The 15277-nt window shown below is 40.2% G+C and overlaps 1 protein-coding gene across 3 annotated transcripts in view; it reads left to right on the top strand.

Moving 5' to 3' along the window:
- The window catches only part of LOC107689166 (CUGBP Elav-like family member 3), a 37977-nt gene extending 26227 nt beyond the window's left edge, over window positions 1–11750 (top strand). The window contains exons 7-14 of one of the 3 annotated variants that reach the window (XM_016487087.1): window positions 1033–1176; window positions 2289–2424; window positions 3398–3544; window positions 4673–4741; window positions 4833–4925; window positions 5719–5862; window positions 8604–8742; window positions 11542–11750. In XM_016487087.1, coding sequence (XP_016342573.1) covers window positions 1033–1176; window positions 2289–2424; window positions 3398–3544; window positions 4673–4741; window positions 4833–4925; window positions 5719–5862; window positions 8604–8731 — 861 coding nt within the window. In that variant the 3' untranslated portion in view covers window positions 8732–8742; window positions 11542–11750. Of the gene's footprint in view, window positions 1–1032; window positions 1177–2288; window positions 2425–3397; window positions 3545–4672; window positions 4742–4829; window positions 4926–5718; window positions 5863–8603; window positions 8743–11537 lie in introns of all 3 variants that reach the window. The other 2 variants (XM_016487086.1, XM_016487085.1) reach the window with 2 other exon arrangements.
- The last annotated feature ends 3527 nt before the right edge of the window (window positions 11751–15277 follow it).

Here is a 15277-nt window from a genome sequence, read left to right as displayed (position 1 = left end):
CGTCTCTCCTCTCTCCTCTCGGCCTCTCCTCCTCTCTCCTCTCGGTCTCTCCTCTCTCATCTCGGTCTCTCCTCCTCTCTCCTCTCGGTCTCTCCTCCTCTCTCCTCTCGGTCTCTCCTCTCTCATTTTGGTCTCTCCTCCTCTCTCCTCTTCTCTCCTCTCGGTCTCTCCTCTCTCCTCTCGGTCTCTCCTCCTCTCTCCTCTCGGTCTCTCCCCTCTCCTCTCGGTCTCTCCTCTTCTCTCCTCTCGGTCTCTCCTCTTCTCTCCTCTCGGTCTCTCCTCTTCTCTCCTCTCGGTCTCTCCTCTTCTCTCCTCTCGGTCTCTCCTCTTCTCTCCTCTCGGTCTCTCCTCTTCTCTCCTCTCGGTCTCTCCTCTTCTCTCCTCTCGGTCTCTCCTCTTCTCTCCTCTCGGTCTCTCCTCTTCTCTCCTCTCGGTCTCTCCTCTTCTCTCCTCTCGGTCTCTCCTCTTCTCTCCTCTCGGTCTCTCCTCTTCTCTCCTCTCGGTCTCTCCTCTTCTCTCCTCTCGGTCTCTCCTCTTCTCTCCTCTCGGTCTCTCCTCTTCTCTCCTCTCGGTCTCTCCTCTTCTCTCCTCTCGGCCTCTCCTCCTCTCTCCTCTCGGTCTCTCCCCTCTCCTCTCGGTCTCTCCTCTTCTTCTCTCCTCTCGGTCTCTCCTCTCTCCTCTCGGTCTCTCCTCCTCTCTCCTCTCGGTCTCTCCTCTCTCATCTCGGTCTCTCCTCTTCTTGGTATCTCCTCCTCTCTCATCTCGGTCTCTCCTCTCTCATCTCGGTCTCTCCTCCTCTCTCCTCTCGGTCTCTCCGCCTCTCTCATCTCGGTCTCTCCTCCTCTCTCCTCTCGGTCTCCCCCCTCTCCTCTCGGTCTCTCCTCTCTCCTCTCGGTCTCTCCTCCGCTCTCCTCTCGGTCTCTCCTCTCTCCTCTCGGTCTCTCCTCTTCTCTCCTCTTGGTTTCTCCTCCTCTATCCTCTCGGTCTCTCCTCCTCTCCCGTTGGCTGTAATCTCTGTCTGTCTGTGGTCAGGGTGCCTCCTCTAGTCTGGTGGTGAAGTTTGCAGACACAGAGAAGGAGCGCGGTATGCGGCGCATGCAGCAGGTGGCCTCGCAGCTCAACACCTTCAGTCCGGTGACACTCAACTTTAATGCATATAATGCCTACACACAAGCAGTGAGTACAACACACACACACACACACATATATATGTTGGTATTGGTGGGTATTTTACGGGGACTTCATAGGCGTAATGGTTTTTATACTGTACAAACTGTATTTTCTATCGCCCTACACCAACCCTATACCTATGATACCATTTTTATCAATGTAGAAAGAAAAGTAGTTTTAAATGGGGTTTTGCATTTATTCACAGTTACACTTTTTTTCAATAAGAACTATTCAGTGACAGTAAAGACATGTATAATGTTACAAAAGATTTATGTTTCTAATAAATGCTGTTCTTCTAAACTTTATATTCATCTGTGAATCATGAAAAGTAAAATATATTACGGTTTCCACAAAAATATTGGGCAGCACAACTGTTTTCAGCATTGATAATAATCAGAAATGTTTCTTGAGCAGCAAATCAGCATATTAGAATGATTTCTGAAGATCATGTGACACTGAAGACTGGAGTAATGATGCTGAAAATTCAGCTTTGATCACAGCAATAAATTACATTTTACAATACAATCACATAGAAAACAGCTATTTTAAAGTTATAATGATATTTCACAATATTAATGTTTTTACTATATGAAAAAAAAATGCAGCCTTGGTGAGCAAAAGAGACTTCATAATGTAAATTAGTTCCCCTAATAATAATAATAATAATAATAATAACAACAACACTGTATTGTTTTATAAATATATAATATATAAACAATATATTTTTCTGCTGTGTAATGTTATATGACACATATCATGAATCAGTTTCACACAATAAATATTTAAATGGTTTGTTTATTCCCATGTAAGAAAATAAACTAAAGAGAGTGAGTTTTAACAGACTGCAATACAAATCAAGCCCTAGGCCATAAAAGTGCCTGCAGTTGAAGAAACACTCAGAGCCTACAGCTCTTTATTCAGTGTTTCACCTGTCTTTACTACAGACCCTGCTTTAATCCCTGCACTCACATATATTGCTGTTTCCAGTTATATTGTTGTTCTCTCCATTATTAATGACAGTCGTTGTGGATTTATCTTGTGCTGTAAGTGCAGGGATGAAGACTCAAGCATATGTTGAAGTTGTGTAGCGTTAACTCTTTCCTCTCTGTCTGTCTCAGCTGCTTCAGCAGCAGGCGCTGGCTGCGCAGTCGTCATACCTGTCACCTGTATCTACAGTAGCGGCGCTGCAGATGCAGCAGATGGCAGCACTCAGTGCTAACGGCATCATAGCTGCACCCATCACACCCTCGTCAGGTGATGACCACCGTCACCACACAGCACAGCTACCTGTGCTTCAGGAACTAGATCCGAATGACATCATAATATGGTTACGTTACAATATTCAGACCAGAGTGGATAAGAAAGTCTTCATGTGTGCTAAAGGTTTATTTTGTTAAAAAATAAAGGTAGACATTAACTAAAAGCCAGAAAACTTCAAAAAAAAAAAAAAGTGGGAAAAGGTGCACTTTAGCATACTTTTAAAAAGAGTACTTATTACAGAAAATGTTATTTTAAAAGAATATACTTAAGTGCAAACTGAATGTAATGTTTCCTTAGACTTAACAAACATGTTATCTGCAATTAAATAAAGATGTATTATAGTTTAAATTTATATGCCGTTATCTGAACTTTAGAGTGGTTTGACCCACTTAAGTAGGACTTAAATACATCTTTATTTGTAATTGCATAATTATGGTTAAAGTGTTACTGCAGAATACTGACTAGCTTATGATAAACTAAAATATATTTTAATGACATTTATTGAAACTTGTATTTTAAATATATTTGCAATTACACATTTGTAATGAATTTGCAATTTAGTACATTTAAAATGCATTAACTTTAATATGTAATATCAAATAACACACTACAGTTAAAATCATAATCAAGTTCTTGTGCTTAAGTATGTTAGTCAACACATCAAAATAAGTGTACTTCTTTAAAACATGACAAAATATTATTAAAACCTATTGATTTAAAATGTCCTTTAAAGTGAAACTTCTAATTTGATATTATTACAAAGTGCACTTTTTAAGTCATGGAATTGTCTCTCTTTAAGTGCACTTAAATGTCCTTTTATTTCATTAATATTATATTATACACTACAAGTGCACATTCAATACAAGAGCCTTCTTTTTCACAAGGTGATCTGTATGTGAAGAGCTCAGTGTTTACCGTTCTTTTACTCGTCAGTCTAAACTCCACGCTGCTCTGTGATTGGCTACAGGTACAAACACTCCGCCCACTATTGCAGCCAATCCCATCTCGGCTCTGCCTCCACCAATCGGAGTGAACGGCTATAGTCCCATAACGGCAAACACCAATGGACTGCCAGCTTCAGAAATCTACATCAACGGTGTTCATCCATATCAAGGTGAGAAGAATCCCTAATGCTTTGGGAGGCACTCAAACTGCCCAGAGCACACTAGAGATTACCCACAATCAGGGATGGCCTGGGAGTAAAAAACGGCCCTGGATTTTCCCCCAAATAGGCCTTGCCTACAACTACAAACAGCCGCTACTATCTCACAGTTTTACAGCAGTCAGTGTATTGCATTTATGCCAAAAACCCATGGTGATTGAAATAAATGTATTATTGTATGAATTAAAATACTTGAAATATACATAAAAAGAGCAGAACGCAAAAATGTATATTATGCATAACGATAAACATAAAATTAGAATGTAGAAACCAGAAACAACAGAACTATTCTACAATTTTGAGTATTCATATGTCTTTGTATGTGTGTGTGTGTGTGTGTGCGCGCGCGCGTGTGTTTTATGTGTGTGTGTGTGTGTGTAGGCTGCTTCATTTACACTGTAAAAAAACCCACTGCCTTAAAATTTTAAGTTCAGTCAACTCAAATAAGTTTAGTCAACTTGAACTAGTTGAGTTGTACTAAGTGACAACTTAGATATGACTCATTTAGAATAAATTATTTTAATTTAGAATACTGATCCAAATAATTAGTAATTCCTTCTGAAGAAATTGGTAATACTTGAGTCATTCCTAGTGGGTTACCATGACCTTCGCTTTAGAATTAATTATGCATTATGCAATATTCATATTATTATGAACCCGTATACAGTAATTCTTAGTAGTTCTTAGGGAGGTATGAAACAATAGTAGTTACTGATTAGCTAATAGTGAACTACCACATTCAGCTAAGCACTATTACTTACTAATTCATCAATAAGAGTTTCTTGTTAGATGCTAGTAGTTACTAGAGTGCTAATATTGTGCTACTTGTGCAGTTATTCATTAATGATGGAACAGTATTCTAAAGTGTTACCAAAAAAAGATTGCATTGGCGCCCCCTTTTGTCTTAATCTGACACTTACTCTTTGATGATGAAGCAGCCAGGCCTTCTCCAGAAAGTCCAGATGGCCAGTCTGCCCCTGCCCGCAGTCCTCTAACATCATGGCAGCGAGTTTAGCATGCACAAAAACACTCACATTTATTCACAAACTGCAAAATGCTTTCTCTTCATCACTCCTCCAGCCCAGAGTCCGGTGGCAGCGGTGTTAGATCCGCTCCAGCAGGCGTACGCAGGCATGCAGCACTATACAGGTGACTGAGCTGCTGCAGTGTCTCTCACCGAGCATGTTTTGTGTCACATCAATCTGTATCAGCATGTGTCAAACTCTCTGCTTCACAGCAGCCTATCCAGCCGCATATGGCTTGGTCAGCCAGCCGTATATACAGCAACCCACCCTGGTTTCCCAGCAACAACTGCAGCAGCAGCAGAGAGAAGGTGATGTCATTTCCTGTTGAAAGAAAGGACAGTTTGTGTAGTTCCACAAATTTGAAAAGAGTACTTCTTAGGAAAATAAAGTGTCAAATGAATGCATGTTTCCTGACATTTAATTGCATGTTAATGCAATAAAATGAAAATGTACTATAATTTTATTGATATTAAATTCAATTAGCTGAACTTTAGAGTTTTTGTGACCCACTTAAGTCGGACATTTTTATCTTTATATGTCATTTCATAATTACTTGTATTGTCTTTGAAATTTCGTTAAAGTGCTGCTCAGTGTACTGACAAACTAAAACTATAACTTTATGATAAACTAAAATATACATTAATGTTATTTCTATTGAAACTTGTATGTATTACACATTTGTAAAAATGCAGTTGCAATTTAATACATTTAAAATACAAAATGAACTTTATTTGTATTCTTAAACAACACTACAATTAAAATCAAAACAGGTGTACTTTTTGAAAGCACAACAAAAGATATTAAAACATAATGATTTAAATGTACTTTAAAATAAAACTCTTAAATTGACATTCTTTTAAGTGTGTTAAGAAACATAGAAGTGTCTCTCTTCAAGTATTTAAGTATTTTTTTTAAATGTACTTACTGAATTTTAAGTACACTACAAGTGCACATTCAGTACAATTAAGTGTACTTTTTCACAAGTGCATGGTTAATTATTGGTTTATTTATAAATACATATGTGTTCATAAATCATTGCATATGAGTTTCTCATTATAAGTCTAATGTGTGTGTGTGTGTGTGTGTGTGTGTGTGCCGCAGGTCCTGAGGGGTGTAACATCTTCATTTACCATTTGCCTCAGGAGTTCACTGACTCAGAAATGCTCCAGATGTTTCTGGCGTTCGGTAACGTCATTTCTGCAAAAGTCTTTGTCGATCGTGCCACCAATCAAAGCAAGTGCTTCGGTAAGAACGAGCACCGTATGTGTTCAGGAAAACACTAATCGTCAGCGTCATGCTTTACCGCTTCAGCTACAGGTAGCAGTTACCTAGAAACCTCCCACAATTCCCAGCTATCACATAGCAATACACTGGTGTTATTGTATTATAATTTAGACTCTTGATTATTATTTTATAATTAGATAAAATTTGATATTTTGTATTTTCTGTTTTTATGTTAATTTAGGTTAAAGGTTTATTAATTTTGTTGAGTGTTTTTGTCATTTTTTTTTTTTTTTAAAGCTGTCTGTATAGTATTCATTAAGTTTCAGTTTTTAGTTCAAGTTATTTTAGTACTTCAACTACTAAAAAGAAAGAGAAATTGTGCCTCGGCAACTAGCTGAAATAAAATAAGTTATTTCAGTTCATGTTTATTTTATTTCAAGTAAACATTTTTTATTTTAGTCTTAGTTTTAGTTAACAGTGATAATCCTGGCACTATCGACCAATCAGAACAGCTCAGCAACTACACAGCAGCACTTTGCATGGACACTGTGTCACGATCTGTGCTGGGAGGAGCGCGGAACGAGGAACAAGGAGACGTGGAGTACATAAACAGTCTTTAATCCAGGAAACACATGGGAATAACACAACATCCAACGAGTAGAACTGACAAAGGAAGACTACACAGACTGGGGCTAATAAACACAGGGCAATCAGGGGAACACAGGTGCATGAAATCAAATTAAATACAATTAACACGAGGAGAAACTGGGTCACGGTGAGCAAAACACACACAGACAGTTCAGAACCCTGACATATCTCTCCCCTCCCGGAAGGTGTGTCCTCGCACCGTAGAACAACAGAGGGGGGGAATGGGTGGGAACTAAGGAGGAGGTTCTGGAGAAGGACGGACACCCAAGAGGGGGCCGGAAGACAGAGTCCAGGGAGGAGACGATGGAGGGAGGAGACAGGAGGGGCTTGGAGCAGGAGGAGTCCAGCTGGACCCAGGCCACAGCCATAATAATGGCCCACGGTGGAGGCGACGGAGGGAGGAGCCATGGAGGAGGAATGGCCACTGACTCCAGGGGGCCGACCAATGGTGGCGGAGGAGCCCGAGGCGGAGACGGAGAGCCAACGAGCCAGGGGGATGCCGAAGATCCGGGGGCTGAGTCCTGAGACGATGGCGGGTCGACGCCCGACCAAGGTGGAGCCGGAGGGACGAGGGAGCCCGGTGGAGCTAGTGGATCAACGGGTGACGGTGGAGGTGAGGGAGCTATGAGCCGAGGTGGAGCCGCTGGGTCTACGGGCCGAGGCGGAGTCTGGGCCTCGGAGGCTGGAGGCGGAGGTGAGGGATTCTCCAGCCACGGCGATGCTGGAGGATGGCAGACCCACGGAGCTAGCACCGTATTGATGGTGGGCTGAGGGCGAGCAGAGGGGCTGCCAGACGACAGCGGTGGAGGAGGCAGAAGCGGGTGGGAGGGCGTTAGCGGACACTTGAGGGCGCTTACGAGGAGCGGGCACTGGAGGGCGCTCTGGACTGGATTTGGGGACTGGGCTCTCCATCATCGGTGGGCTCTGGCTTTAGCTCCGCACAGCTGGGAGATGGTGGGCTGGGCTCTGGGTCTGGAGTGGCACCGGCGAGATCCCCCTCTGGACAGACGGTGACCGGGGATCTGTGTCTCGGCAGTGTCCACTCCACAAATGCGGCGAATTCTGCTCGAGGGCCACCTTCGGACGACGGCACTCTGCACGCGGGGTTGAGGCTGGCGTCATAGAACGCGCAGTCATCCGGGTAGGTGGTGAGATGGGCAATCGCCAGAAACAGTCTGGCATGACCCTCGAGCAAGCGCTCCCCCTGCTCCAGCAGGAGGAGGAGGAATTCGGGGCGGGCGAGGGGATCCATAAGGGAACAACCGGAACAAAAAACACTGGGTAAAACCGGAAAACAAAACGGAGGGTAGACAAACGGAGGTTACTGCCGCGGTGCAGGGGGCGGAGCTCCTCTCCGCGTTCACACTGTCCGTGGCTCTCTCCCTCGTGGCGGGCGTTGTTGCCGGCTCACCCACCTTGACTGACGTCATCAGCAGCTCTGGCTCCGCGGCGATCCTCAGCTCTGTCACTCCATGCGGCGATGGCTCGTCGGTCGTGGTGGGCTCCTGTTCTCCGTCAGAGGTGGGTTCGGTCATGCGCTCCGCGCATCGGGGAGATGGTGGGCTGGGCACTGGGTCGGGAGTGGAACTGGCTAGATTCTCCTGGGAACAGGCAGGGGACATAGATCCATTTCTCGCCAGAGTCCACTCCACGAAGGCGGCGAATTCTGCTCGAGGACCATCTTCGGAATTCGGGGCGAAGGAGGGGATCCATAGAACACAATGGAAACAAAACACTGAGGGAAAAAACACAGAAACAAAAACGGAGGATAGACACACAGAGGTTACTGTTTTTTGGGTCGGTTCTTCTGTCACGATCTGTGCTGGGAGGAGCGCGGAACGAGGAACAAGGAGACGTGGAATACATAAACAGTCTTTAATCCAGGAAACACATGGGAATAACACAACATCCAACGAGTAGAACCGACAAAGGAAGACTACACAGACTGGGGCTAATAAACACAGGGCAATCAGGGGAACACAGGTGCATGGAATCATAATCAAATTAAACACAATTAACACGAGGAGAAACTGGGTCACGGTGAGCAAAACACACACAGACAGTCCAGAACCCTGACACACTGAACATTCATCTCTCTGTCTTTTCTCTCTCAGGCTTTGTGAGCTTCGATAACCCAGTGAGCGCTCAGACGGCCATCCAGGCCATGAACGGATTTCAGATCGGCATGAAGAGACTCAAAGTGCAGCTGAAAAGACCGAAAGATGCCAACAGACCCTACTGAGACACAGACAGGTAAGAGCAGACAAAGCATTAGGAAAGAGAGAGATTTATCATGCAAAAGGAGGGAAGAATGAAAAACTGAGAAGATGACAAAAAGAGAAAATTCGTCTGAATACGGATGCTAAACACACTTATAATAAGATAATAGGAGGCAGTGCATGCTCAAAAAATAGATGAGAAAATGACCCAGAGGACTTAAAAATTTGTGAAAACAGTTTTCACTCAGAAATTGCTAGTAAATTTCACAAATAATTACATTTACATTTAGTCATTTAGCAGACGATTTTATCCAAAGCGACTTACAAATGAAGACAATGGAAGCAATCAAAATCAACAAAAAGAGCAAAGATACGCAAGTGCTACAACAAGTCTCAGTTAGTCTAACGCTGTACACGTAGTAAGGTTTTTTTATTTTTATCATATAATAAAAAGAAAACAGATAGAATAGAAAAAGAATAGAGCAAGCTAGTGTTAGAGGCCTTTTTTGCTTTCTATTTATTTATTATTATTTATTTTATTTAGTCATTTAGCAGACGCTTTTATCCAAAGCGACTTACAAATGAGGACAATACAATTTTTTAATTGTTATTTTTATTTTGTTAATTGTATAATAAATAAAAAGAAAACAAATACATATAATACAAAAAGATTAGAAAAGCTTGTGTTAGTTTGTTTGTTTTTTTAAAGAAAACAAGCAGTTGGTAAATGAATAGAGTGCAAGTCTAAAAGGGACAAGTTTTTTTTAAAGAATAGAATTAGAATAGAAAGTTCTGGAGTTAGAGGGTCAAATAAAGATGGAAGAGAAGCAAATTACAAAGAAACAAGTAACACAACTAACTTTTGAAAAATCAAGTGAAAATAAAACAAATGTAAATACTATGAAATATGATATAAAAACTTTATAAATCACTATTGTTTCTAAAGTAACACTGTCAGAAATGATACACTTCACGTTTAAATGTGACAAACAAGCATGATAATAAATACTATGATCCAGTTTTTCATTACTGATGATGCTGTTTTGTGTTCTCTTGATGAAAATCACACTCGGCCAATCATAAATGGTGGAGACCCCATGGCTATGGTTTACTAGCAACAGATAATCCACTAGCTCTGAAGCTGTAGTAAGTTGATTGGCCTGTTTTGGTTTGGGTTGCTCTGTTGTTCTTCTGCAAACGGCCACGAGGTGTGGCCTGCATGGCATGTTGCCGATGGATTGTTTGGTGCATTTGATTTCTCTGATGAATTACTGTGAGATTTGAGTGACTGATCATTTTCAGTTTGATTGGAAATTAATTTCCACTCTCTGTGATGAACTAGACTGCAGTCTCGGAAGTGCTCTGTTTTGTGCTGTAAATAGTGTGCTTATAATCATGAATGATTCAGAACGTTTATCACATAACATAAGAGCAGGTAAACAGGTAAATGCAGCTGTGACTAAAGCGTTAGTTCAGCCCAAAATAAAGATTCTGTCATCGTTCACTTACCCTCATATTGCTCCAGACCCATACTCTGTGGAACACAAAAGAAGATATTTAGAGGAATGTTCATGCTGCTCTTTCCCATAAACGCGAATGGAGCAAAATGTACCGTACAAGTAAAACATGCGTGCTGTCTTCTTAAGCCAATTAAGAAATTTAAGTCCCATATTCAAACTTGGCAGATTAATAAGTCAAAACATTAGGGTGAATAAATGGCATTTTAATTTCTGAAGTACCTTCTTCACTGTGAACCTGCCTGAGCGTCTGACGGTGATGTTACAGTAAGTACAGTGCCTGGTGCTGAATGGAGGAAACGTCAACAATGCAGGAATTCTGGGGAAGATGATGTTAAATATCAGATCAGTGAACCTCATCTTTTTGGCTGTTCAGTTCTTCAGCAAATACCCAGAATCCCTGTTGCAACTTAAACCAGAGACTGTGATGCATGTTGGCTGCAATGAGAATCACTCATAAACAGATCTAAATGCACACATACAGTATAAACACACGTGCACATGGATGCGATATGAAAGCACTACGATCTCCAGCGGTCTTGAGCTTCACTGTGACCTGCATGGGCAGCGTGAATGTGTTTTGCGTGCACATCTGATATGGCATATATGCAGCAGCTGAGGTGTTTGACAGGTTGTGAAGGTTTGACCTCCTCAGCACTGAAGTGTGTAATTTTATCCTTGTTATAACACCTCCTCATATCCCAGATTAATATGGAGAGACTTTGTAAGTGTCTCTGTAAAACATTGATGTGTTGGTTTGAGCATCATGACCAGCCCGACACTACAATGATTTAACCAATGCTGTGATTTTAGGGCGGGGCCATCTGTTTGGTGACCAATGGGAGACGAGAGGAAAGTCATTATTTTTGCACTTACATTTGGTGACAAAATTACACACTTCACTGTAAAACTGCAACTTTTTCAAATTCTTGCAATCCGTTTTGAGATTTTGTTCTGCATTTAGTTTTTACAGAATTATTTCTGTAATGCTTTCCAAAGTAGCATGTCTGATATTAAACATGTTTTGTCACAGAAAGCGATTCTTAAGGACCATCACAGGAATCAGTTGACTGGAAAGAGTGTCATCTAACATGAGCGAGATGAGTGTGGGTGATGATGATGATGATGATGATGATGATGATACAATAATGTTTTTATTCACACTGAGGAACCTGAAGAAACAGACGTTAACCCGAAAGCTGAATCGCTGTCTGCTCTTGGACCGGCTGCTTTTTGCCTGCGATCCAAAGCAGAGAATCTTAACAGCATGATCATCAGTGTAATGCAGTCGATCTCTCTCTTTCTGTCTGTCACAGGATGGAGATTATTGAAGCGTTCACGCAGCAGACGGACTCCAGACGCTGAGCTGCACAGCTGAATTGTTAACGTGAGATGTTTGTTATCTTGTACACTCACACGTGTGCGTTTATGCAAAGGACAAATAAAAGATCATGCACATAAATCACATGCATTCAAACTCTCAAGTCATGGAAAGATGTCAATGGTATTAACACACACACACACAAAAACATGCTACTTCTTATGGACCTTCTTAGCTCTACAAATGTATAAAACTATCATTTTTCATACAAAATGTAAAAAAAGAAAAATACAAATAAAAAGAGAAGACCAGCCACAGTAAATGACCATAATCAGGTTGAAATAATTAAGCTAAAAATAAACTATTTAAAAAAGTTGCATTAAAGCAAAAGACGATAGTTGCAGTATTATTATTATTATTATTATTATTATTATTGTAACAAAAAACATCTTAAGATTTCTACTTTTTCATTATAAATGTGATGTAAGGGGACTCAGGAACTTCTGGGCAAGTTTTAATATTTTATCTTTTTATTTATCTATTTATTCATGTTTGGAAAAAAAACTCGGTTTGGGATGTGGTCTCTTGGTTTTCATGTTTTTTAGAGAACTGCATTAAAGCAGTTGTAAAACTTTGTAACGTATTGAAATGTGAATTACAAAGACGTCTTTTGGTTTCTTTTTTGATCAAACTTTTGTTTCTAATTTAAATAAAATAAAAGTATTAAAACAAAGGTCTGTCATGTGTTACGTGTATCAAAGAGTGCATCAAAGTGTATCAAAGAGTGTGTCATATACTGAAGATGCCATATGTCTGCATACTGAGATTATTATATTTCACGGCAATGCACCAGACTGTTGAGCCTCCAGACTGGAAAAGACACGAGAAGATCAACAGTTCATCTTCTGACAGTCTGACACGCACATTCACAACGCTGCACGATACGGCTGCAAACACATTATATACATGTTTCTTCATCAGACTTGAAGAAATGTAGCATTGCATCAGTGTCTCAGCAATGGATGCTCTGCAGTGAATGGGTGCCGTCAGAATGAGAGTCCAAACAGCTGATAAAAACATCACAATAATCCACAAGTAATCCACACCACTCCAGTCCATCAGTTAATGTCTTCAGAAGCCAAAAGCTGAGACATATTTTGCTTCTGGCCAAAATATGAGTCCATAATCCATAATAATGCTTACTCCAGTGACAATCACACACCAAATACTTTTTGTGGCCACTGTATGTGGAAAAAGATGAATAAAGCTTTACTGTTTAGATCATATAACACTATATGTTGATATAATGTAAATTAACGTCATTAATGAAAGTTATTATAACTAATAAGTGCAAGGCAAAAGATTTCCAACTTTCCAAAATTCAAAAATGAATCTTAGCTGCTCATGATTAGGCAAATGTCTCAAAACTTCATTCTGCGCTTCATAATTAAAGCATTACATTAATACATCACATACATTATGAAGGGCAATGTATTTTATGCATTTTGGCTCTTTATAAAACGTATAAATATGAAAATAATATAAATATTGTTAGAATTCATACACTACTGGATTAAATTAAATTAGATTTTTTTTAGGTGCCCTTTATGACATTACCATTATGACCTTTCAGATGTAATATTGTATGTAAAGATGCTGGCCTATGCTGACATCGAAGGGATGGACTGCTTGAAGAATCTGAGGATATTAGAGAAATGTAATATCCCTGATTCTCATCATAGGATCAACAATAAAAAATTATGTAGAAATGTACTCCTTTATAACTAAACATCTCAGTCAGGAGCACCTAATTAATAAGCAGAAAACAAGGAAAAAGGCTTATGTAAAAGATTTACACATTAAAATCCATCCTGACATGCATCTATTATGAACATTATAAGGTGTATTAGACTTGTTTCAGTCATGAACAATTCTTTTTTTATTGAATCAGATGGGTGAATAATTCAATGACTCACTCAAAGCCTACAAAAAGACGCTTGTCGCCACCTACTGGAGTAACCTGCAGAAAAGTGTAACGCCACTTTTTTACGACCTCAGAGTCTCCGCCTGGGGGAGGAGCTCTGCCGAGATCACGGAAGAATTACATTTTTGTTCATTGGCCAACATTCGAAGGACGGGCCAATGAGAAAATCTCAACCAATAGCGTGAGCCTGGGGCGGGGTTTGTGCAATCAATTGTGTTTTAAGGGCATGATTAATAGTTAAATGAATGATTTGATATTTGTGTGCTGTGAATACCATTACAGTCAAACCAAGATTTATTCAGACACCTTCAACATTTCTCACATTATCAGTTTATTCGCTATAGTTTAGAAAATGGTAATAAAATATAACAAGAGCTCAGAGTTAAACTGTGTCAGAACAAATTCATCTTGATAATGTCAGACAACTTTGATAGAAAGGTATGTAATGAATTCGGTTGAATAGCTGTCAGCTGTTAAAACAATAATACCAATTTAGCTCAACCAATTACCAAGCAATCTTCATTTTGTTCAGTCTGTGGTGTAAAAAGGTAACATTAGCCATTAAAGAAAAAACACTTACGCAAAGCATGCTCAGGTCAAAGTGTCTGAATATTTTTTGATCCCAAATTTTACTGGAAGTCCACTGTATGAGGAATTGTTGGGTATAATAAAAAACAGTATCATAGCTAATAAAATATTTATTGTTATGATTTTAAATGTATTTAACCTCAGAATGATCTCAAAGTAAGTCTGATTTTGTGGTGGCTGTGCTTCAAAGGAGACACTGATCTTCCACAAGTTGGTATGATTCTTTAGGGTCTTCATGTACGGTCTGCCACATACTTTGGTTAAAATTCCTGAGTGGTCGTGTAAAACAACACCCTTTTTACCTTGCTCTGTTCAGTGGTTGTGTCCACACACTGCTAAGATACATTTATATGCAAACACCATGTAAAAGTGAATTTTGCATCCAATGTCTACTTTAAAAATGAAATATAATCTTAATTCAAGTGATGAAGGATTTCGAAAGTGTGACAGTAATCAGTGTTGAGTACTACTGTAAGGTTTACCCTGCCTGGTTTACATGTTTGAAAATGATAAACAGTTAAAAAAAATAGAAATTTAGAAAAGTAATCAAAAAGTAATCAAATGTAATCAGTTACATTACTTCTATAAAGTAATTGAAAAGTTACACTACTTTTTACATTTTAAGTAGGGTAACTTGTAATCTGTAACCTATTACATTTCCAAAGTAACCTTCCCAACACTAATAATATGTCACAGTTTACTTTATTTTGCTATCCTCGCTTAAATGAACATAAATAAATGTTACGCACATAAATGAACCCTGTTGAAAAAACCAGCATATGCTGGTTAGGTATGTTTTGACGCTGGGATGCTGGTTTAAGCTGGTCCTTTTGCTGGTTTAAGCTGGTCCTTTGCTGGTTTAAGCTGGTCCTTTGCTGGTTTAAGCTGGTCCTTTGCTGGTTTAAGCTGGTCCTTTGCTGGTTTAAGCTGGTCCTTTGCTGGTTTAAGCTGGTCCTTTGCTGGTTTAAGCTGGTCCTTTGCTGGTTTAAGCTGGTCCTTTGCTGGTTTAAGCTGGTCCTTTGCTGGTTTAAGCTGGTCCTTTGCTGGTTTAAGCTGGTCCTTTGCTGGTTTAAGCTGGTCCTTTGCTGGTTTAAGCTGGTCCTTTGCTGGTTTAAGCTGGTCCTTTGCTGGTTTAAGCTGGTCCTTTGCTGGTTTAAGC

This window comes from Sinocyclocheilus anshuiensis, unplaced genomic scaffold (genome assembly GCF_001515605.1).
Source record: "Sinocyclocheilus anshuiensis isolate Anshui unplaced genomic scaffold, SAMN03320099.WGS_v1.1 scaffold737, whole genome shotgun sequence".
Classification (NCBI taxonomy): Eukaryota; Metazoa; Chordata; class Actinopteri; order Cypriniformes; family Cyprinidae; genus Sinocyclocheilus; species Sinocyclocheilus anshuiensis.
The sequence above is the reverse complement of the archived record's forward strand: the minus strand, read 5'-3'. Positions and strand labels throughout refer to the sequence as shown.